At 35.2% G+C, this 22817-nt stretch overlaps 1 protein-coding gene across 3 annotated transcripts in view; it reads left to right on the top strand.

Moving 5' to 3' along the window:
• Positions 1-4754, top strand: part of NDUFS4 (NADH:ubiquinone oxidoreductase subunit S4) — a 123983-nt gene extending 119229 nt beyond the window's left edge. The window contains exon 5 of one of the 3 annotated variants that reach the window (XM_036848367.1): positions 4540-4754. In XM_036848367.1, coding sequence (XP_036704262.1) covers positions 4540-4643 — 104 coding nt within the window. In that variant the 3' untranslated portion in view covers positions 4644-4754. The remainder of the gene's footprint in view (positions 1-4539) is intronic. The other 2 variants (XM_036848370.1, XM_036848368.1) reach the window with 2 other exon arrangements.
• The last annotated feature ends 18063 nt before the right edge of the window (positions 4755-22817 follow it).

A 22817-nucleotide genomic window follows, 5' to 3' on the forward strand; every position in this document is an offset into this window, starting at 1 on the left:
ATTCAAAAACTCAAGTTTGAGTTATTTCTTTAAAAAAAAAATTTTCAGGTTGAAAAAGAAATTCCCGTGGAAATTTAAACATTTCACAAATAAGATTCCATTCTTAAAGGTCTATGTTTTATTTCCCGCAGGTTATATTATCTTCTATCCTTCTAAGAACAAGTTTCAAATAGGAAGTAGAAAAGATGAGTACAGTTCATGTAACATACTCATTAAGTACAAATGTTCCATGTCCTTTCAAGTGCTTTTACCCTTGTAGGTATCTTGTCTTTGTAGTTAAAGCTACAGCTTGCCCCAGTAGCCTTTATATTGCTACAATATTACAAAAAATAATTTGGGAAAGATTGTGGTATGAAGTTTTTAGTGGGACCAGTAAATTTGTTCATCCAGGCACTGTAAGGTAAACACTTTGTAGAGGGATGCTTGGAAATGTGGTCAGGTTCTTAACAGGGTTCCAGAAAAGGGCAAATTTTCATTGTAACGTCAGTCTTACATAGTAGAAAACTGCTGAAAAATCCAAAGGGAGATTTACGTAGACTCTGACTTGAGTTTCAGTCTCTATTGTGAATTGTCATTAGACTTCCTCATACCCTTCTTTGCTTTTACTTAATCAGAGAAACACAGTTGCTTGTGTCGCTTTGGGAACAGAGTTTTCCGCAGAAAAATCACTGGTGGCTGTGATAAAGTAGAAAGTAATAGCATAGAGACGGATGCCGTTAGCAAACGCAGGTTTCTTCCATGGGTGTTTCTGTTTGTTTCACAGGGTGCTTTGCCCGTCCACATTCCAATCCCTATAATGATACTTCTATTTATTGTTGTTATCACTATCAACAGCAACTATAATCTGGCTCACAATTCCCAAGAGTCAGCTCACTCCTTAGTTACCAGGAGAAAACCCAAACCAGTTGTTCTTTTATGTGTACAAAACCCCAGTCTTCTCACATTGCAGTGACCCTGACAGCGTTTTCAGACTCCATGGACAGAACAGATAATAGAGCTATGTCTGCATTCTGATGCAGTAAAAAAAAAATTCTTTTTCTCCCTCGTGGTTGAAGGATTAACTGTGTAAATGAGAGTGATTATCAAGTATGTGTGTGTGTGTATAATACCAATTCCTAAATATTTCTAAGTGCTTTCTCATTTCTTCTTCAGTTCCTCTTAGTGTCTTTATTGGGCTGGAGAGTGTGTGTAGGGAGGCAGAGGGGGAGGGAACGTAAGTCCTCTCACCCATCATTTGGCAAGAAAAGATCACAGAGTCTTGGGTAACTTACCAGTAATCATTACAATAACCAGACATAGAATCCACACTAGAAACGATTTCCTTTCTTCACAACTATGGGGGGACATATGGAGGACGTAGCCTTACTTTCCAGGGATTCTTAAAACGGTTTTTTCCACTCATTTACAAAAATAAACAGAAAAAAAGTTAGGAAATCACACAGATTGAAAGGAGATGGGTGAAATAGATAAAAATTGCAGTTACAGGGAAATGCCATTTTATTATGAGGTGGTTAGGTACATAGACTTAACCTGAACTAAAATCCAGGCTTTGCCACTTATTAGCCATGTGGCTTTAGGCTGCTTGTCTATATTCTCTATTTTTCCTCATAATTAGATATAAAATCAGGGTATTTATAATGCCTACCTCATAAGCCAGGCAACCTATGAACTCAATTTTAAAACTCAGTGCAGGACCTAGAACACAGAATACCAGGCGCATTCCTGAATGGAGGTCTTTGTACTTGTGTTCCTTTTGCCTTCAAGCTCTCTTTCCAGACATCCACATGACTAAACTCTCTGATGTCCTTTATGTCTTTGCTCAAATGTGATCTTCTCAGGGACGGAAGGTGCCCCTATCTGCCCTCTCTAAAATGTTTTCTCTTTAGTGCTCATTAGTATATAATATATATTTTTAATTGTACGTTTTACTATATTAGCACGTAATATACTATGCATTTACTTATTAACTTCTCCTCCCCTACTGACTTGAAGAAGTTTGGGATTTTTTGTTTACTGCTTTACCTCTGGTGTCTAAACAGTTCCTGACACAGAGAAGGCAATTGATAGTATTTGTTAAATGTATATAACAAATGCTCAGTAAATATTATTGTTATACCTGCTTTACTGAATTGAGTATTTTATAATTATCAGCACCACTTGCTGATTAATGTAGGAAATGCTTGAGAAGTTTATAATGTTAAAATTATGCTTAGTTCACAGTATTAATTTGCTTACCAAAACCCCTTTCTGTAGTTAATAACTAGGCCAAATTATGCCTAACTAGATTCAAAGCATCATAAATTCAAAATTAATGGGTTCCAATATGACAAATTTTATTCACATTAATACTTCATATAGAAAATAAGTTGCTAGGAAGTTGCAAATCAAACTTGAGGGAGAAATAATAGCTTAACGTTTATCAAGTGCTTACTATAAACCACAAGAAACAATAGAGTATAGTTAAGGCACAGGCTCCAGAATCAGACTGTGTTCAAATCCTGCTTCTGCCCTTTCCTAGCTTAGTGACCTTGTGCTAGTTACCTAACCATTCTGTGCCTCAGTTTCCTCAGTTATGTAAAAGAACTAGTATTAATTCATATAAAGGTTTTAGAAAAATACCTTTCTCATAGAACTTAATAAATGCCAGGACTTTACATGAATTAGCTTGCTTAATCCTCACGACAACCTATGAAGTAGGTACTATTCTTATGCTCTTTAGTAAATTTTTTGAAATTCCAATAACCACTTGTTAATATGCCAGTATTTTGGGTTCTGTGAAAGTAAGATGTATTTTAAACCATTTGTTTCATTTGCATTCCTCCTCCATTTCCTTATAGCAAATGGGCTTTCTTTGAAGATAGTGTTCTAGCAGTGGAGTTACTAATTATTTCCCCTTTTTGGGCACTGAAATAGGCATACTAGCAGTATACTTTGATGATTTGAGTTTCATAGGCTTCACTCTTATGGCAAAATTGAATTCTAAAAGGCTTGTTGAAACGTAAGCTTTGTGGTAGCAAATACTATACTCACCTAGAGGCACTAGAATTCATAACAACTCACAAGATCAAGAAGCTTACTTAATTAGACTACAGTATTCAGTTTGGACATTTTATATATGACTGCATGATTCAGCATGAATCAAATGTTTCAAGATGAGTTATTTGAAGAAAGTTCCAGAAGAGAAGAATGACAAATTACAGAGATGGAAAATGGATCTAATGAGGAAAAGTGAGTTATACAGACAGGTTGCTTGGACTAGGGAATAAAAGTATGACTGACTTAATTATACTTCCAAGGAGGAGTGCGTTCATTCGGTGTGTCTCCACATCTTAGAAGAGCTGGAGAGCTGTACTTAAAGCAGAAGGTGCCGACAGAGATAAGTCCAGCTTTCAAAACTGTAAAACAGGGGACTTCCCTGGTGGCACAGTGGTTAAGAATCCGCCTGCCAATGCAGGGGACATGGGTTCGAGCCCTGGTCCGGGAAGATGCCACATGCCACGGAGCAACTAAGCCTGTGCGCCACAACTACTGAGCCTGCGCTCTAGAGCCCGCGAGCCACAACTACTGAGCCCACGTGCCACAACTACTGAAGCCCGCGTGCCTAGAGCCCGTGCTCCACAACAAGAGAAGCCACCGCAATGAGAAGCCCGTGTGCCTCAATGAAGAATAGCCCCCCGCTCGCTGCAACTAGAGAAAGCCCGCGCACAGCAATGAAGACCCAAGGCAGCCAAAAATAAATAAATAAAATTTTAAAAAAAACAAAAAAAGAAAACTGTAAAACACTAAGAAGGGCTTTGGAGAGAAGGTATAAACTCTCAGAAGGGAACAGACAGCTTAGACCAGTGGCACTCAAATTTCTATGCATAATTAAGTACAGATTCCCAGGTCCCCACAAGAGATTCTGATCCAATGGATCTCTGCTCAGGCCTAAGAATTTGCACTGTTATCAGATACTTCAGTGGGATTCTAACGTAGACAGCCCTTGAAACAAATGTTGAAAAACTTTTTGAGTTTAATCAGCCTGTCAAACTCCAGGGAGCTCAACCAAGTAATCTCTTACGGTCTCCCCTGACTCTGATTTATATAGATAGTTCTGTACATGTTTCTCTGTATCACTTCAAGTGAGCTCCAAACTGTTGTAAAGGCACCAGCTCTTAGAAAGCAGTGGGATGGGTTATATTGTTCAGTGTTGCTCATTACAGCTAAAGAAATCACATATTAAACCACAAAAAGGAATGGAAATTTTTACATAATACATAACTAATGGATATTTGAACAAGTAGTATTCAGCAAGGAGAAATTAAATCATGGCTTACACCTTTAAGATATGGTAAATCATCTTCAGGCAATACTTTAGACCCTCTCGTCACACAGGATTACAAGGGAACGTATCACTAAGTATTTATATTTCAAATGTGTTGACACATACTCCTGATAAATGAACATTAAATTTATGAAAGTTAGCCTCTGCTCACTGTGTTCTTCAGGTATCCTCTTTAATTCTGTTCTTGTGTGTTTATTTTTGGTTTTGTTTTCTAGGATGGAGCTATGATGTTGAAGAGAGAAGGGTTCCGAAACCAAAGTCCAAGTCTTATGGCGCAAACTTTTCTTGGAACAAAAGAACAAGAGTATCCACAAAATAGGCTGGCACGGATTATATCTCTGCTTGACCGTGAATAAAGTCAGCTGTTCAGTATTTATAGTCCGTGTATATTACACCTCACTCTCCTAATAAATTTGACCTTTAAACTACAGATACATTTTGTGGTGTCATTTAAAATGTTTTTTGATGTCTCAAATTAAACTTGTTATAATTTCCTTTATAGAGAGACGTTTTCAGGTGATCATACCTCTAGGAAATTTCGGCATTTAAAAATCTATTAAAAGGAATACTTGAAATCTGCAGTATTGAAGTTTTATACTTGCTTTTTATGACCATTCTCAAGTTAATAGTGTTTATAAACTACCAGCCATCATTATCAAAATGCTGTCTTAGAAATTTTCCTTTTGTCATAGGTAAAGAAATTCATGATTACATTGCAATCTGATAAACCTAAACCCAAATCTCCTTATTATTGAAATTCTCTTCTTTAATTAGAAATATTCTCTAAGTTTCTTTGAGCCTGAATGAATTGTGTTCCATACTAAATGCTGCCCACAAATCAACACTTCATGATTGTGAGGTTCAGGTAAAGATTTTATATTCTTGTGAATTAAAAGACTCAGAAAATAAAAACCAGTTCTTTGTCTGTTAGAGATGATTAGTATTCACTGTTACTTTTAGAAAATATAGATATATGCTTTTGTTATGTGCCAATCATTTAGGTCATACAGTATGAGTTACCAAGCACACACTCTTGTCGGGTACCTCAATAAACACTGTATACTAATCTTCATAGTAATTCACTATTTTCCCCATTTTGCAAAGACATAAATCAAGGCTTAAAGTGACTAAATAACATGCTCAAAATCACACAAGTGAAAGCTGGCACTTGAACACAAGTCTGTCTGTCTTCAAAGCCCATACTGTTAATTACTTTAGTTACAGAGAAATAGGATTAATGGCAGATGATTTCTTTGGATTGCTAATACATTCTTCAGTGTTTCAAAAATTATATACTAAATATACAGTCTCTCACAATCACATTTCATAAAAACACTAATAGCACATTGACCTAGCCCAACAAAGAAAACACGTCAGAGTAAAAATCTGTATGATATTGTTTTTGGAGGGCATATTAGTAGTCTCTTTTCAAAATGTTAACTGCACATTCCACTTAATTTTAAAAATCCTCTTCTAGGCAAATAGCCTATGGATGTACACAGAAGTGAATGTACAAGGATACTACAGAATTGTTTCTAATAGCTAATAAGTTGAAACAATCTAAATGTCTATTAAAAGGGGAATGAAGTGAAATGGAGTGTTATACAGCTATTATAAAGAACAAGAAATAATCTGTATGAGCTGTTTGAAATGATATTCAAGATATAGTGCTAAGTGAAAAAACAGAGTAGTAGATAATATCTGGGGTGAGGTGGGGCAGCAGGTGCTAACATATATGCATCTAGAATATTTTGGGAAAAATATATGAGAAACTACTAACATGATTTTACTGGTTACCACTGGTTGTGGGAGAAGGGATTCTTGGGTCTTTCACATTTATTTAACTTTCAATATGCTTTTTGAATATATTACTGTAAAGATATATTATTTGTATAAGTAAATATACATAATTATAAATATATCTTTTTACACTACAATTCATATCTTGCCATCTTGAGCTTTACTTGAAAAATTATACATTTTAATTACTGCTATTTTAGAATTTTAAGTAAATGGTAAACTCTACAAAATGATAAAATATAGCTGTTAAGAAGTTCCACAGATATTTCAGTGAGTATGAGTTTAAATTTCAGTTAAAACAAAATAAAACCTACTTACATCCCATACAGTAAGGCAATACAAGCAAGTTTTCTTCAAAAAATGATTTAGCATTCCACCTTACTTTGGTTTTTAACATAAAATATAACACTTTTTATTTCTATTGTTACTCTGGTAGAACTAACTTCATGGGCCACCTCATACATCTGTTGAAAATTCAGTATTCTTTTCTTCTGTAATATCTGGTCCTTATTTATATAATAAGTCAATGCCCAACTGTTTCTGGGTTGTTTCCATCTCTCATCATTCTATAGGAGCTGCTGATACAATGACTTTTATGTTCGTATTTCATATAATTTATAACTTAATTTATTTCTATAAGACTAGCATAAAGGAGACCCCCTTTTTTTTTTTAATAGTGTTTTGCCTTTTGGGGTAAGTATGACAGATCCAAAAAGAAAGAAGATACCCTAGACAGCTCTCATTTTTATAGTATCTGTCTTATGCTAAAGGATGCTAAAGGATCCTGTGACGTAAATTTTCTAAGTCAAAAACCAAGTACTTCGCCAATAGTCCTGAAATAGAGTGTCAATAACAAACATGTTTTAATGACTTTTAACATCATTTATCTTACTCTTTTACACTATTTTAATTTAAAAATTTTAGTACCATCATTTTCATTGTGGGTATAAAGTTTTTACCTTTATTGACTGAATCTGAACCCCAGGTTTAAGTTATCCAGTTATTGGTTGTAAACCATAGTGACAAGACTGACAAGGTCGCCCTGCTCTTGTGTTATAGACCTACAGAGGAAGCTTATATTCTGCCAGCAATTGCTAATTATTTAGTATGAGTAAAGATTGAGTTAGACTACTTGGACTTGAATTCTGGTTCAGCCATTTACTAGCTTGGTGATCTTTATAAAGTTAATTAAATTTCTCAGTTTCCTCATCTCCAAAATGGGGGTTAGCTACCTAATGGGGTAGGTGAAAATTAATATAACCAGAGTGACTTTATTAAGCCCTTAACTTACTCTGTCATGCACAGGGCACTGTGTTACACATCGTGTGGGCTAGGAGGATACCCTGGAGCACTCCAGCCGTATGAAGTTGGTGTTGTAGAACTAACTTTCACGGCAGTTTGGTGCTTAAAGTTTATACTGCTTTGTATTTTTAATGATGTCTTTAAATTACTTCTTTAAAATATTTGTGCTTTGGTTATGAAAGTGTTGCAAAAATATTTGATATAGAAATCATAAAGAATATAATCACAGATTCCACCACTCCAAGATAACGATTGTTATACAATTGGTGTGTATGTTTCTGGTATTTGTTTTCTTCATACACATATGTTGCTTTTATAAAACAAAATTGCAATAACATTATACGTTTTTTAGAAAAACAAAATTGCATTGGTATCAAACCCTTTTTTTCACTGACTATATCGTGTTTTCCCAAGACATTTTTTATATTGTGGCATGTAATACACAATTTAAACCTGTTTTTCAACGTTTTGATTTTCCCAGTATTTTGCTTTTATATTTAAAAACATATAACTCTTACCTCCCTAGCCAGACTGCAAATGACTAAAACTGTAAGTATTGAAATTTCTTTCTCAATGTCTTCTACAAAGGCTCACTCGTGGGAAAGCACAATAAACAATGGTTAGTTTGACTGTTTCAGTGATTCTGAATACAAACCAAACCTGGTCTGTCTCATTCTCTGCTAGTTTTCAGTTGATATGTCTTTGAAACTGTTAGTGGATATTTACTGGGACTCTATTCAATAGCTGTTCAAAAGCTGATGTTATTTACACTCATCTAAGAATTATACTGACCACTCGAGTTAATTTTAAATGGATTTTTTAAATTTTAGAACTCAGACTTTTTTTAAATTTTATAAAACAATCTTGTTTTATCTTAAATATTGTTAAAATAATCTCCCATATATTCTCGAAAACTGAGGAAAAGTTAATTAAAGTGGGTTTTTTGGAAGATAAATATTAAACCTACATGGGTAATGAAGATTAAATCACGAAATTAGAAAAAAATAGATTTTCGAATTGTGATTTAATTGATTACCCATAGATGTAGACATGATTATGCCTGTGCTTTGGATCCTGGTTAGGGGTAGATCTAGGTTGAGGAAACTGAATGCTGGAATATATGGCAACTCTGGGAACCTAATGAGACGCTCCGGTGTCTCTCCAGTTGTCAGTTTAACAAGAATAAGTCCAGGAGATGTCATTTATTGTAGGAAGCTCATGATGATGATTTTGTGACCAAAGCCTGCCAACAATGGTATGTGACCATAATAATAAATTATACTGTAATAGATTTTCTCCTAATCTAAAGATCACTGATTATATTTTTTATTTTTCTCCTTTTCAGTGGGATTTTCCATAAATTTTTATTATAAGAAAAAAAAGGTTAAAAATGAACACTCATATACCCTTCACTTAAATTTACTAGTTAATATTTTGTCACATGTATTCTCCCTCCCTTCCTCCCCACAATTTTCATTTAAAAGTAAGGTGCAGGTATCATATCATCTCTAAATACTTAGGGAAATATCTCTTTAGAAAAAAGACATTATTCTATATTACCACAATATTGTCACAATTTAAAAAAGTTTGACTGTTGATAGTTTAACAATTGTCCATATTCAGGCTTTGCCAGGTTGCCCCAATATTGTTCTTTACACTGATTTATTTCAGTCCAGGATCCAATCAATAATTATATATTAAATTTAGTCTCCTTGATCTTGAACAGTTCACCTGCTTTTTTGTTGCTCTTTTGTTATTCCATTGGGTGTTTTCGAAGAATTCAGGCTAGTCCTCAAAAATTGTTCCATAATTTAGCTTTCTCTCATTGTTTCCTCATGATGAGATTAAAGTTAAACATTCCTGATAATAATCCAAAGAGTGCTAAAACAATGGTGAAATTTTGTTGGGAAACAGATTTATGCAGTCTCAAAGTGTCAACCCATACGTTATGTACTAACTAAAAGAGATAAAAGTACATTATGATGGAGAAATCTGGCATGTACCACCTCAACCAAGTGATCAAACTTAATATCACCAATAATTAGTAATTTTTTGTTTTTCTCAAAGAATCAGTCCTGGTGGCACATAAAATCACTGTCCAATTATTGGTGATGTTAGTGTAATCACTTGGTTAAGGTGGTACATGCCAGAGTCTCCATCACAAAGTACTTTTATCTCTTAATTAGTACATAATCTATGGGTTGATACTTTGAGGTTGCATAAATCCTGTTTCCCAAGAAAACTTTACCAAACTGTGTAAGCATTTTTGGACTGTCCTTACCTGAATCAGGTATTACACCAGAGACTGCAAATGGTAATTTTCTAGTTCTGTCAATTCTCCATTTACTAGCTGGCCCCACTGGTTTGCTGTTGTTATTAATTACTGTTGTTGATTTATGGATTCTTTTTTATTTAGTATTCATTATTCTCATTATATTTAATGTCCCAGATTTCACCTTTGGGAGCTCCCTCAAGCTGGCTCCTCTGTCCCTTTTGGCATATCTTTACCCCCTTTTTAACACTTCCTTGATATCTGGAACAATATATTTTAGGTTTACCTTGTACATTCCCCCCTCAGACCTGGAATCAGTCATTTCTCCAAGGAGCCCTGTTTCCTTTTAGCGGAAAGTAATATTTAGAAATCAAGGTTAGGATATCACCCCTATGTTCATAGCAGCCCTATTTACAATAGACAAGACATGAAACAACCTAAATGTCCATCAACAGATGAATGGATAAAGAAGATGTGGTATATAAATACAATGGAATATTACTCAGCCATAAAAAACGAATGAAATAATGCCATTTGTAGCAACATGGATGGACCTAGAGATTATCATACTAAGCAAATTAAGTCAGAAAGAAAGACAAATACCATATATCACTTATATGTGGAATCTAAAATATGACACAAATGAACATATCTATGAAACAGAAAGAGACTCACAGAACTAGAGAACAGACTTTTCGTTGCCGTGGGGGAGGGAAGGATTGGGAGTTTGGGATTAGTAGATGAAAACTAGTATATATAGAATGGATAAACAACAAGGTCCTACTGAATAGCACAGGGAACTATATTCAATATCCTGTAACTGAGTCACTTTGCTGTACAGCAAAAATTAACACAAATTTATAAATTATACTTCAATAAAAAAAAATTTAGGGTACTATATAGACCCATGTAAGTGGGCAGAGTTTACACACATGCTCATATTTTATATCTTGATAACCTCCAATTCCAGTCCACTACTAGCTCAGAGCTCTTTCTCTGCATCTCTCTTCTCTACTCCCCCTCACCGCCATTTAATATTTTATCACCCTTCTCTCACAATGAGAATCCTGGTTCCTAACATCAGTGTATTACTCTTTTACTCTATCCTATAATACACACAAAATGGTTTTGAAATCACTAATACCACCAGCAACAAACTACAAGGTAAAGTTCAAGATTTCTTCACAATTCTTGTCTTCAGAAAAAAGAAGAGAGAGTCAGGGCACTGTTTCCCAAGTTCCTTGAATTAACTCTTTATATTATCTATTTTCATATACAGTTCGGTTCATTTGTTCCTTTGTATTCATGTATAGCATTTTTTCTTTCTTATTATTTTTTTAAAATTTTATTTATTTATTTATTTATTTATGGCTGTGTTGGGTCTTCGTTTCTGTGTGAGGGCTTTCTCTAGTCGCGGCAAGTGGGGGCCACTCTTCATCGCGGTGCGCGGGCCTCTCACTATCGCGGCCTCTCTTGTTGCAGAGCACAGGCTCCAGACGCGCAGGCTCAGTAGTTGTGGCTCACAGGCCCAGTTGCTCCGCGGCATGTGGGATCTTCCCAGACCAGGGCTCGAACCCGTGTCCCCTGCATTGGCAGGCAGATTCTCAACCACTGCACCACCAGGGAAGCCCTCTTATTATTTTTTAAACATGTAAAATTTTAACCTGGTTCAAAAATCAAAATTGTACTAAAAAGTTGAAGGAGTCCCATTCTTACCCACCCTCTGTAGTAACCAATTTTATTACTTTCTGATTTATCTTAGCTATGTTTCATTTTGGAAATTAAGCAAATGTACATATTCATATTTCTCCTTTCTTACACAAAAGGAAGCATACTATATTTACTCTTTTGTACCTTGCTGTGTTTTTTTCTTAGTATACCTTAGGACGTACTACATATCAGTTCTATACTTAAATTTGGTACATCTTAGTGAATGTAAATTATACCTCAATAAAAATTGATTTAAAAGACAAACCTCAGTGTGATGTCAGAGCAGCACTTACAACGTGCATGGTCCATGAGCATTTGCTATGGCTTATAATGGTTAAACAGGAAAACAACTATAAAGTTTTTGATGACTGAGAAGATCAATGTGTTAAAATTCATATACAGAATAATCTAAAAGTCAGATTTACCATTCCTGCAGCATTTGCACCATCAGTAGGATGGCCCATGTGGAACAAGGCAAAGTGAAGAAATATTGGAAGAAATATTACTCAAAATTGACATCTGCAAAAACCAAAAAATTAGATACTTCTCTAGTTTTCCATTATTGTGTAAAACAAAACAAAACAAAATTCTTAACATGCCTTATTTGATGAAACATTCATTTCTGGTGTTACTTGGTTTTCTGTTTATAACTCTATGTGTGGGAAGATGAATTCAGTTTTAGTTATAGTGAATGCAGGATGCCAACGAGCTATCAAAGATAGCTATCAAAGATTCACAGCCCACCATTGGAAATGCGGGTCTGGAGCTTAGCAGATGGGCCAAGAGCACTGGCTGGACTGTAGTAATGATAGCTCTGGCAATGAATAGAGTAGTGAGTATAAGATTATGAAGAACAGAGAGGAGGGTCAAGGACAGTTCCTTAGGGAAAGTATTTTCAGTAAACAAAAAGGAAGAGGTGATAAATAAGGAATTGAGGAGGCCAATAAAGGATTTTTTAAATGAAAAAAATTGTCTCTAAGCTCAACAGCTACATACCTCCTTAGACGTTGCTATGTGCTTAGCACCAAAATTACTAGAATATCAGAAATGGAAATTGAATAAAATTAGATGCAATTTCATTAAGAAAGTGTGGTTCTAGTAGTAAATAAAAGGTTTATTCTTTGTATTAGTTTCTTACGGTTTCTGTGACAAATTATCACAAATTTGGTGGCTTAAAACAACACACATTATTTCTACAATTTTTGAGATCAGAAGATCAAAATCAGTTTCCCTGGGCCATAATTAAGGTGTGGTCAGGGCACTCCTTCCAGAGGATCTAGGAGAGAATCCATTTCCTTGCCTTTTCCAGATTCCAGAGCTACATTCCTTGCCTTGCTTGACTTGCAGCCCCTTCTTCATTTCCAAAACCAGTAACATTTTTTTTTCTTTTTGGTCGCTCCGTGCAGCATGTGAGATCTTGGTTCCCCGACCAGGAATCAAACCCACACCCCCAGCATTGGAAGTGTGTCGTCTTAACCACTGGAGCACCAGGGAAGTCCTGCCAGTAACATCTTGCATTAGGTATTACCTTCTTCCCCTCAGGTCAAATTTCCCTCTGCCTTTCTCTTATAAGGACACTAGTGATTATATTTAGGACTCACCCAGATAATCCAAAACATGGGATAATAAAGCCATGAAAAATATCCCAGAACCACCTCACTTTTTAAACTGTCAATCTGTCAAGTTTGTTTAGCAGTACATAGTTATTGGTATTTACAAGAAAGATTAGTTTAGAAGGGCCTTCAGAGATAATAGTAGATATAATTTAAAGTTGTGGAAGAGGGAGTAACATACAAGTTGACAAAAATCAGTCTTTTAATCACAATGAGGTTTCATAACTGTCTCTCCTTTTGAATGGTTCCCTAGAACAATCACATGCCCATTATGACCTATGATGAAGTTAGGCCTGCTTGAGCCAAGAAAAGTTTAAAATAAGTAAATTAAGTAAATAAATAATTAAACTTATTGGATTTAATATCCCCTTTGGAAGAGAAACTAAAGCGCAGTATTCTTTAGTACGACAACCATTAGATCAAGTGTCAGATGTGCCACTTGTACTTGACCTCTCTAATACCTTAGTGTCCTTATCAAGTGTGATTGAATAAATAAGCACTTAGTATATACTTGATAAATGTTGGGCACTCTCCTTCATGAAAATTCACATCATTCATTAAATATTATTTGTGGCCAGGCATATGGCTAAATTTATGTGTGCCTGCTAGGATCTCTATTTAAGTAATTTTTTAAACTTTAATCATAATGTGAGAAAGATAAAGCAGGATGCCTACAGATATAAATAGAACTTAGATAAAATAATGAACAGACGGACTTCCCTGGAGGCGCAGTGGTTAAGAATCTGCCTGCCATTGCAGGGGACATGGGTTCAATCCCTGGTCCGGGAAGATCCCACAGGCCGCAGAGCAACTAAGCCCATGTACTACAACTACTGAGCCTGTGCTCTGGAGCCTGTGAGCCACAACTACTGAGCCTGCATGCCACAACTACTGAAGCCTGCATGCCTAGAGCCTGTGCTCTGCAACAAGAGAAGCCACCGCAATGAGAAGCCCTCACACCACAATGAAGAGTAGCCCCCACTCACCACAGCTAGAGAAAGCCCGTGCACAGCAACAAACACAATGCAGCCAAAATAAATTAATTAATAAATTAAAAAAAAATAATGAACAGTTTCTTTTAAAGTTGTACTTATAATGGAGAATAAACAGGACTTAGCAGACTTGTGAATACTTGAACTAATTAATGGTTTTATGGGTAAGAAATGGAAACAATGTATGTGAGTACAGAGTGATAAAGCATAGTTAATTTTGTTGTTAATATCTAACTCAAATTTACTCTTTAATGAATATCCATATCTAGAGAAAATCACCAACAATAGTAGATTACAATGTAATATCTGCTGACATTTTTCATTATGAATACACACACCTTGATCCTTATCAGCAACCCTGCCCTTGAACCACTGCTGTAAAACTCCTCACCAAATCCTCTCAGGTTGGGACACACAGTTTTTGAGGCACAAGCCCATGGTGTCCCCCTTTGCCTTGCAAAGCAATAAAGCTATTCTTTTCTACTTCACCCAAAACTCTGTCTCTGAGATTCAATTTGGCATCGGTGTACAGAGGCCAAGTTTTTGGGATCAATATAGATTTACAATTCTTAAAATGGAGGAAATATTTTGGACATGTAACAATCATATGATTTTTACAAAGGGATTTCCATGTGAGTCTAAAGTAATATATACCACAATTAAAGCATGCTTTAAGTCTTTTAAAGATGGCAATTCACCTAAAAGGACACAGTGCAGTACACTTGGGAAATATAAATTTGCAAGACAGGGGATGATTGATCTTTACATAAGAAAGAAGAAAATTGCTCACAATGAGAAGGAGATGAAGGATATAGAGAACCATAAGATGAATAGGTATTAAGTAAGTATGTAACAGTGTGGAAGGACCCTGGGGAGTACCTAATGCAATTTCACTGTGTATTAAACAAAGGATAAATTGAGGTAAGTGAAGAATTGCTTCAGTTAAATTTCCAAAGGATCAAATACACATTGCATTTTGCTTTAGGTTATACCACTCAAAGAAGTATATGGAGAGAATTCCAAAGAAGAAAACAACAATATCCAAATGCCAAAATGTAAATCATATAAAAAAATAAGTCTTGGCACATGTCAACTACTGGGAGCCATTCAAAATAAAATAGGCTACTTGGACAACCACAAAGGTTTGACAGACAACAAAGAGCTAAGGCAAGGTTAAACAATGAGATTAATCTCCTACACAAGGCCACTTCCTTCAAGACTAGGAGAGGTGGCTGTTTTATTTAATGCAAAGAAACCAACATAGAAAATGAAGAAACAGAGGATACGTTGCAAGCAAAAGAACAAAATTAAACCTTTGAAAAAGTCCTTAATGAAACAGAGATAAGTGATTTACCAGATAAAGAGTTCAAAATAATGGCCATAAAGATAAAGAGCAAACTTGGGAGAAGAACAGATGAACACAGTGAGAACTTCTACAAAGAAATAGATAATATTAACAAGTGCCAGTAGAAGTCACCAATATGAAAATACAATAACTGAACTGAAAATTACAGTAGAGGGGTTCAACAGCAGACTACATGAAACAAAAGAAAGGATCAATGACCTCCAAGCCAGGGTAGAGGAATTCACCCAATCAGTGCAGCAAAAAGAGAAAAAGAATTTTAAAAAGTGAAGACAGCCTAAGGGACTTACAGGACAACAACAAGCAAAATAGTATTCACAGTATACAGGTCCTAGAAGGAGAAAATTGAGAGAAAAAGGCAGAAAGCTTATTTGAAAAAATAATAGCTAAAAATTTCCCTAATGTGGGGAAGAAAACAGACATCCAGATCCAGGAAGCCTGGAGAGTTACAAATAAGATGAACCCAGAGAGACTCACACAAAGACACATTAAAATTAAGATGTCAAAAGTTAAAGACATTTCCTACTTGAATGCAAATAAATTGGAAATGAAAAAAGTTATTACCAATAAAAAGCATTTTAAAAATTAGAGGATACTAAAAAAAAAAAAAAGTTAAAGACAAAGAGAGAAAGCAGCAAGAGAATAACAATGCATTACATACAAGGGAACCCCCATAAGATTAGAAGCAAGTTTTTCAGCAGAAACTTTGCAAGCGAGAAGGGAGTGGCATGATATATCCATAGTGCTGAGAGGAAAACAAACAAAAATTTCCAACCAAGAATACTCTACTCAACAAAGTTGTCATTCAGAATTGAAAGAGGGTTAAAGAGTTTTCCAGACAAGAAAAAGCTAAGGGAGTTTATCACTACTAAATCAGCCTTAAAAGAAATGATAAAAGGACTTCTTTAAGCTGAAATAAAGGGTGCTAATTAGTAATAGGAAAATATATAAAAGTTTAAATCCCACTGGTAAAGGTAAATGTATAGTAAAGGAGGTGGATTAATCACTTATGAAGCTAGTATGAAAGTTAAAAGACAAAAGTAGTAAAAATAACTATAACTACAATAATTAGTTAAGGACTACAAAAGATAAAAAGATGTAAAATGTGACATCAAAAATATATAAAATGAGGGAGGAAGAGTAAAAATGTACAGATTTAGAATGTGATCAAACTTAAAGTTGTTATCAACTTAAAATAGACTGTTATAAGTTATTATATATAGATCCTATGGTAACCACAAAGCAAAAACCCATAGGAGATGCACAAAAAGAGAAAGGAATCTAAGCATGCCACTTAAGAAAGTGATTAAACCATAAAGGAAGAGGCAACAGAAAAGAACAAAGTAAATACAAAACAGCAAGAAAATAAATAAAATGGCAATTAAGTTCATACCTGTCAATAATTACTTTCAATGTGAATGGACTAAACTCTCCAATCAAAAGACAGTGGCTGAATGTAAAAAAAAAAAAACAACCAAAACCAAAACAAGAGTTAACCTAGCTTTAAATAAATGGGCTTGTATTTGAAAAAAAAAAAAAAGAAAAAGAACAAGACCCATATATATGTTTCCTATTGGAGACTCACTTCAGAGGTAAGGACACACACGGACTGAATATGAAGGGATAGAAAAAGATACTCCATGCAAACGGAAACCAAAAGAAAGCTGAAATTCCTATACTTATATTAGACAAAATAGACTTTAAAATGAACACCGTAATAAGAGACAAAGAAAGGCATTTCATAATGATAAAGGGGTCAATTCAACAACAGGATATAACATTTGTAAATATTTGCACACCCAACATAGGAGCACCTAAATACATAAAGCAAATATTAACAGATGTAAAGGAAAAAATAGACAGCAACACAATAATAGTAGGGGACTTTAATACCCCACTGACATCAATGGATAGATCATCCAGACAGAAAATCCATGAAAAAACACGTTGGCCCTAAACAACACATTAGACCAGATGGACTTAACATTTCATGAAAAGGCAACAGAATATATATTCATCTCAAGTGCACATGGAATGCTCTTTGGGATAGGTCATATGTTAGGCCATAAAACAAGTTTTAATAAATTTAAGAAGATATCAGATACCTTTTCTGAACACAATGGTATGAAAATAGAAATTAATTACAAGAAGAAAACTAGAAAATTCACAAATACGTGGAGATTAAACAACATTCTACTAAAAACAAATGGGTCAAAATGAAATCAAGTGAGAAATTAAAAAATACCTTAAGACAAGTGAAAATGGAAATATAATATACCAAAACTTATGGGATGCAGCAAAAGCAGCTCCAAGAAGGAAGTTCATAGTGATAAATGTCTACATCAAGAAACAAGAAGGAATCTCAAAAATGCCAACCTAATTTTATACCTCAAGGAACTAGAAGAAGAAAAAAAATGAATCCCATAGTTAGTAGAATGAAAAGAAATAACAAAGATCAGAGTGGAAATGAATGAAATAGAGACCAAAAGCACAATAGAAAAGAACAACAAAACTAACAGCTGGTCTTTGAAAAGATAAAGAAAATTGACAAACCTTTAGCTAGACTCACCAACAAAAAGAGGGGACTCAAATAATAAAATCAGAAATAAAAGGAGATGTTACAACTGATGCCACAGAAATGCAAAGGGTCATAAGAGACTACTATGAACAATTTTTTAAAGTTAATTTTTATTGGAGTATAGTTGATTTACAATGTTGTGTTAGTTTCTGCTGTGCAGCAAGGTGAATCAGTTATACATATACATATATCCACTCTTTTTTAGATTTTTTTCCCATATAGGTCATTACAGAGTATTGAGTAGAGTTTCCTGTGCTGTACAGTAGGTTCTTATTAGTTATCTATTTTACATATAGTAGTGTGTATATGTCAGTCCCAATCTCCCAATTTATCCCTCCCCCCATTCCCCTTTGGTAACCATAAGTTTGTTTTCTACAATTTATAAAACATTCCTGAAAGACAGAAAAATACACTTAAACAAATGAGAAGATATCCTTTGTCTATGATAGGACATCTCAACATCATGAAGATGTCCGTTTTACTTAATTTATGCATTTAATGTAATCCCAGTATAAATTCCAATAAATTTGTATATGGATCTAGGTAATTTCATCCTAATGTTTGTATGTAAATACAAACACAAAAGAATAGCTAGGGGAACACTGAAAATAAAATAAAACAAAACTCTGAGTGGGGTCTACCCCTTCTAGATAGTTAAACATATGAGAAAGTCTGTATTAAAACAATTTGGTACTGAACATGAATCAACATGACAATGGGATAGAGTAAAAAGTCCAGAAATAGATCAACTACATATAGAAGTTTAGTATATGATAAAGGTGATATCTCACATCAGTTGGGACAAAGATGATGTTTTTAATAAATGGTATTGGGACAACTGAAGAAAAGAAAACTATCCATTCCTCATGCCATACATAAGAATAAACTCCAAATGGATCAGAGATCTGGAAGGGAGGGAGGGAGGGAGGAAATAGTTCTAGAAGAAAACATGGGTGAATTTCTCTTTTTTCTCTCTTCAGTAGAAAAAAGTTTTTTAGCTATGATTCAATTCTTATTAATTATAACTAAAATCCAGATGCAATACAAGAAATGTTTGATAAATTTGACTATGTAAAAAATACAAATCTTTGGGATGATAAGAAACCATAAGCAGTGTTTAAGACAAATCAATTGGGAGAAGATATTTGCAAACATATCACAGTTAACAGCTACTCCCAACTATACTAAGGACTTTTAAGAACTGAAGGGGGAAAGGACTAAAAATCCTATAGAAAAATGTGCAAAAGTCATGAACAGACAATTCACAGAGACAAAAATGGCCCTGAAACATATGTAGAAATGTAAGTTCAAGCATAATAAGGGGAAATGCTAATTAAAAGCACCCTGTGATAGTCTGTTTCACCCATCTAATAGGCAAAAGCCAAAGCTTGCTAATTTACTTTGTTGAGGCTGTGGAGAAACAGGCACTCTTACACTGCTGAAGGGAATGTTAAATGGTACAACCCCTATGGGGAGGAATTCAGCAATATCTAACAAATTATATAAGTATTCATGTGATCCAGTAATCACATTTCTGAAAATTTATCTTGAAGATATGCTGCAACAAATATAAAAATACATATGCCCAAGGTTATTAATCCCAGCCTTATTTGTAATTTTAAAATATTAGAAACTACATAAATATCTAGGTATAGGAAATTGAATGAATGACATATGGAACATTCACACAATTGGGTATAATACAGCTGTTAAGAAGAGTGAGGAGTATTTGTATGAACTGATATGGAGTGATTTCTAGGAGACATTGTTTACTGAAACAATAAGTACAAAATAATATCTTGTATAATTAAGGCTGTGATTAATAACCTATATATGTATGTGTATATATATATTTCCATATACATGTATACACATACACACACATCCTTTTGTATAAAAAGGAGAGAAAACTGGAAAAAAATGAAGTACTTTACCTACAAGGGGTAAATGAATACTGTAACTACACTAAAAGGGAAAAAAAGAAAGAACTTATCTAAGTTACTTTGAACATTGTTTTTGACGATATACCCACATTCTTGGATGGGGTGGAATGGTAGGAACAAATTGCAAACAAATAGATCTTTTTTTGATATGGTTGTTTTACATAGTGGTATGGGCAATGAAATTTTGAAACAAATTTGGATGTATTAGAATAGTGAGCAAATGAATAAATATACTTATGTTGTTTTCATTGAAGAAGAAAGGACATAGAAATACAGAATGAGGAAAGGCAAGAAATAACTTTGTGGGATGAATAGGAGATATTGATGCAAACATGATTTCTAAAATATGTATGTTTGTGCATGTATATTTACGTATACATATATGTGTGTATATTTACACTTAGCATCAAGATTTTGGTCTGTAATAACATTTCTTAATGAAATATACTAGGGCTTCTCAGAAAAATGACTGAGTCCAGCACTGGGACAGGGTAAGTACAAGATGAATCTAGAACATCTTGCTATCCCAGAAAGTGAGAAAACATTACAACCAAATGATGCCCAAAATACAGAATTCAGCTTGAAGGGACCTCCCACTGATCAAAACTGGACAAACTGAGCAGAAAAATTACTAAGTACAGTAATAAAGTATAAACCATTAGGAAAAAGAATAGTAACTCATGAATCCATACTGATAATAAATATAGATAAATAATGGAGGAGAAGGAAGGGCTCTTGCTTATAGTAGAATGCCAAGTGCTGAGTGGTAAATTTGAAGAGAACGCTGCTGGAGTTGGAAGATCAGCAGTTTGCAACCATCATAGTCAAGATTTGATTAGGCAGTGGGACTGCTGAAATGTCTACATGAAAAGCTTGATAGATTCTCTCCTCAGAGAAACAGTGATAAAACTGGATAAATACATAAATTAATTAATATTTTCTAAATGTCTCTGGAATTTGACCAAAGGGCATATAATCAATTGAGAAGAATTTGCTTAAGAAAATCTATGCATCTCTGTAAGAAATGTGGGAGTCTATGTCATTTCAGCCAGGGGATGCTCCCATTCTCTTCATCTCTATGTTTTAGAAATTCTATACTGTGAAGGTAGGGCAGCCCATGAGAACTGATAGCTCCCATCCTCCCTCACCAGCTCCCAATTTGGGACATAGATTCCACTTCAGGAAAGGATGGGGTAGCTAGGGAGGACCAGTAGCTCCTATCCACACCCCCAGGGCTCTGGCCTTGTGTTGTGGAGGTTGTGCTCAGAGTGGGCATAGCACGTCATGAGGACTGGTAGCTGCTTGGCCCTGCCTGAAGAGGCTTACTTTACTTGGAGATGAACATGGAAAAAGCCATATCCAGGAACATTGTCAAAAACAGTAGATATCAGTGCCAAACAATCAAGGAAGGTTACTGTCTCTGTACTACTAGTAATGGTAAACAAAATGGCATTACATAAGTCCCCTACATACGAACCTCCAAGCTGCAAACGTTCAAAGATGTGAACATGCGTTTGCATGTTTAATCACATAAGTTAGTTCACGTGTCTGGTGTACATTGTCACGTGCGTGCATCCTCTACATAGTGGTTGTGCTTTTGTGTACTTTACCACACAGTACTGTATAGAGTACAGTAGTACAGTATCTTTATTTCAAGCCCAGGATGTCTGGAAGCAAGTGTAAAAGTAGCGGTGATGTAGCTGGTACTGCTAAGAAGCGCCAAACGATAATGATGGAAACAAAAGTGAAAATAATTGAGAAAGTGAGCGACAAGAGGAAGAAGAAGTAACTGATGAACCGAAGAGATTCACGACGCAGGGAATGGCAAGGGAATTTTCTTCATTTGAGGAGGCACTGTTAGTTTTCGAGGCACAGGACCCAAACATAGAACGGTACACAAAGGACTGCAGCAGCCGTTCAGAATGCGATCCAGTGCTACCGTGTCATCTATGACGAGAAAAAAAGAGCTGCTACCCAGACATCACTGGATCATTTTTTCAAGAGGGTAGATAGAATTGAATCCAGCAAGGAACCAGAACCTGTGCCATCAACGTCAGGCATGAGTGAAATTGCAGCTTGCCCTCCATCTCCTATTGCTGACAATCCTTCAGCTCTACCGTCTCCCACCTCCTCTCCCTCCTCCCGTCAATAACTCTTCTTGCCTGTTCACTTGATGCCAGCCCCTGTATGCCAGCTGTGGTACTGTACTACTGTAGTTTTCACGGTACTGTACTGTAAGATTAACAATGTTTATTTTTTGTGTTCGTTTTTTATGTATTATTTGTGTGAAAAGTGTTATAAACCTATTACAGTACAGTACTATATAGCCGATTGTGTTAGTTGGGTACCTAGGCTAACTTTGTTGGACTTATGAACAAATTGGACGAATGAACGTGCTATCGGAACAGAACTTGTTCATATGTAGGGGACTTACTGTATCAGAAATTTAAGAGGGAGATCCAGGGAAAGAGATAGCCAAAAAAAAGGCCTTGCTAAGACCACAGGCATCCCTGGTCATTTGAAAAGTTGTATATATGAGCAAGACTGCATCTAAGTAACAAGAGAGGTTGCTAGTTCCTGACTGAACATGGGGCAGACTTGTAACTTTGACTCCTGAACTTTGAAAGCATTCCCAACACTATACACAGATCCACCAACAAAAAGTGGAGGCATTAAAGGCTCAGGGGGCTTAAAACAACCTCTGATCAATCATTGAACACTGAGCTATGCTGACTCAGGGGTGATGCCTAGGAAGCCTAAAAATAAAGAAGGAAAACAAACGAGTAGTGACATACATCAGAGACTGCACACTGCAGAGGAAACAGACTTCACAAAGTTTGTTCAATCAAATCACTAAAGAAAGAAACAAAAAATGGCAACAAGCCTGGAGTGCGGACACAGATTAAGAACTGAGAGTTGC

Source organism: Balaenoptera musculus, chromosome 3 (assembly GCF_009873245.2).
Source record: "Balaenoptera musculus isolate JJ_BM4_2016_0621 chromosome 3, mBalMus1.pri.v3, whole genome shotgun sequence".
NCBI classification, from domain to species: domain Eukaryota; kingdom Metazoa; phylum Chordata; class Mammalia; order Artiodactyla; family Balaenopteridae; genus Balaenoptera; species Balaenoptera musculus.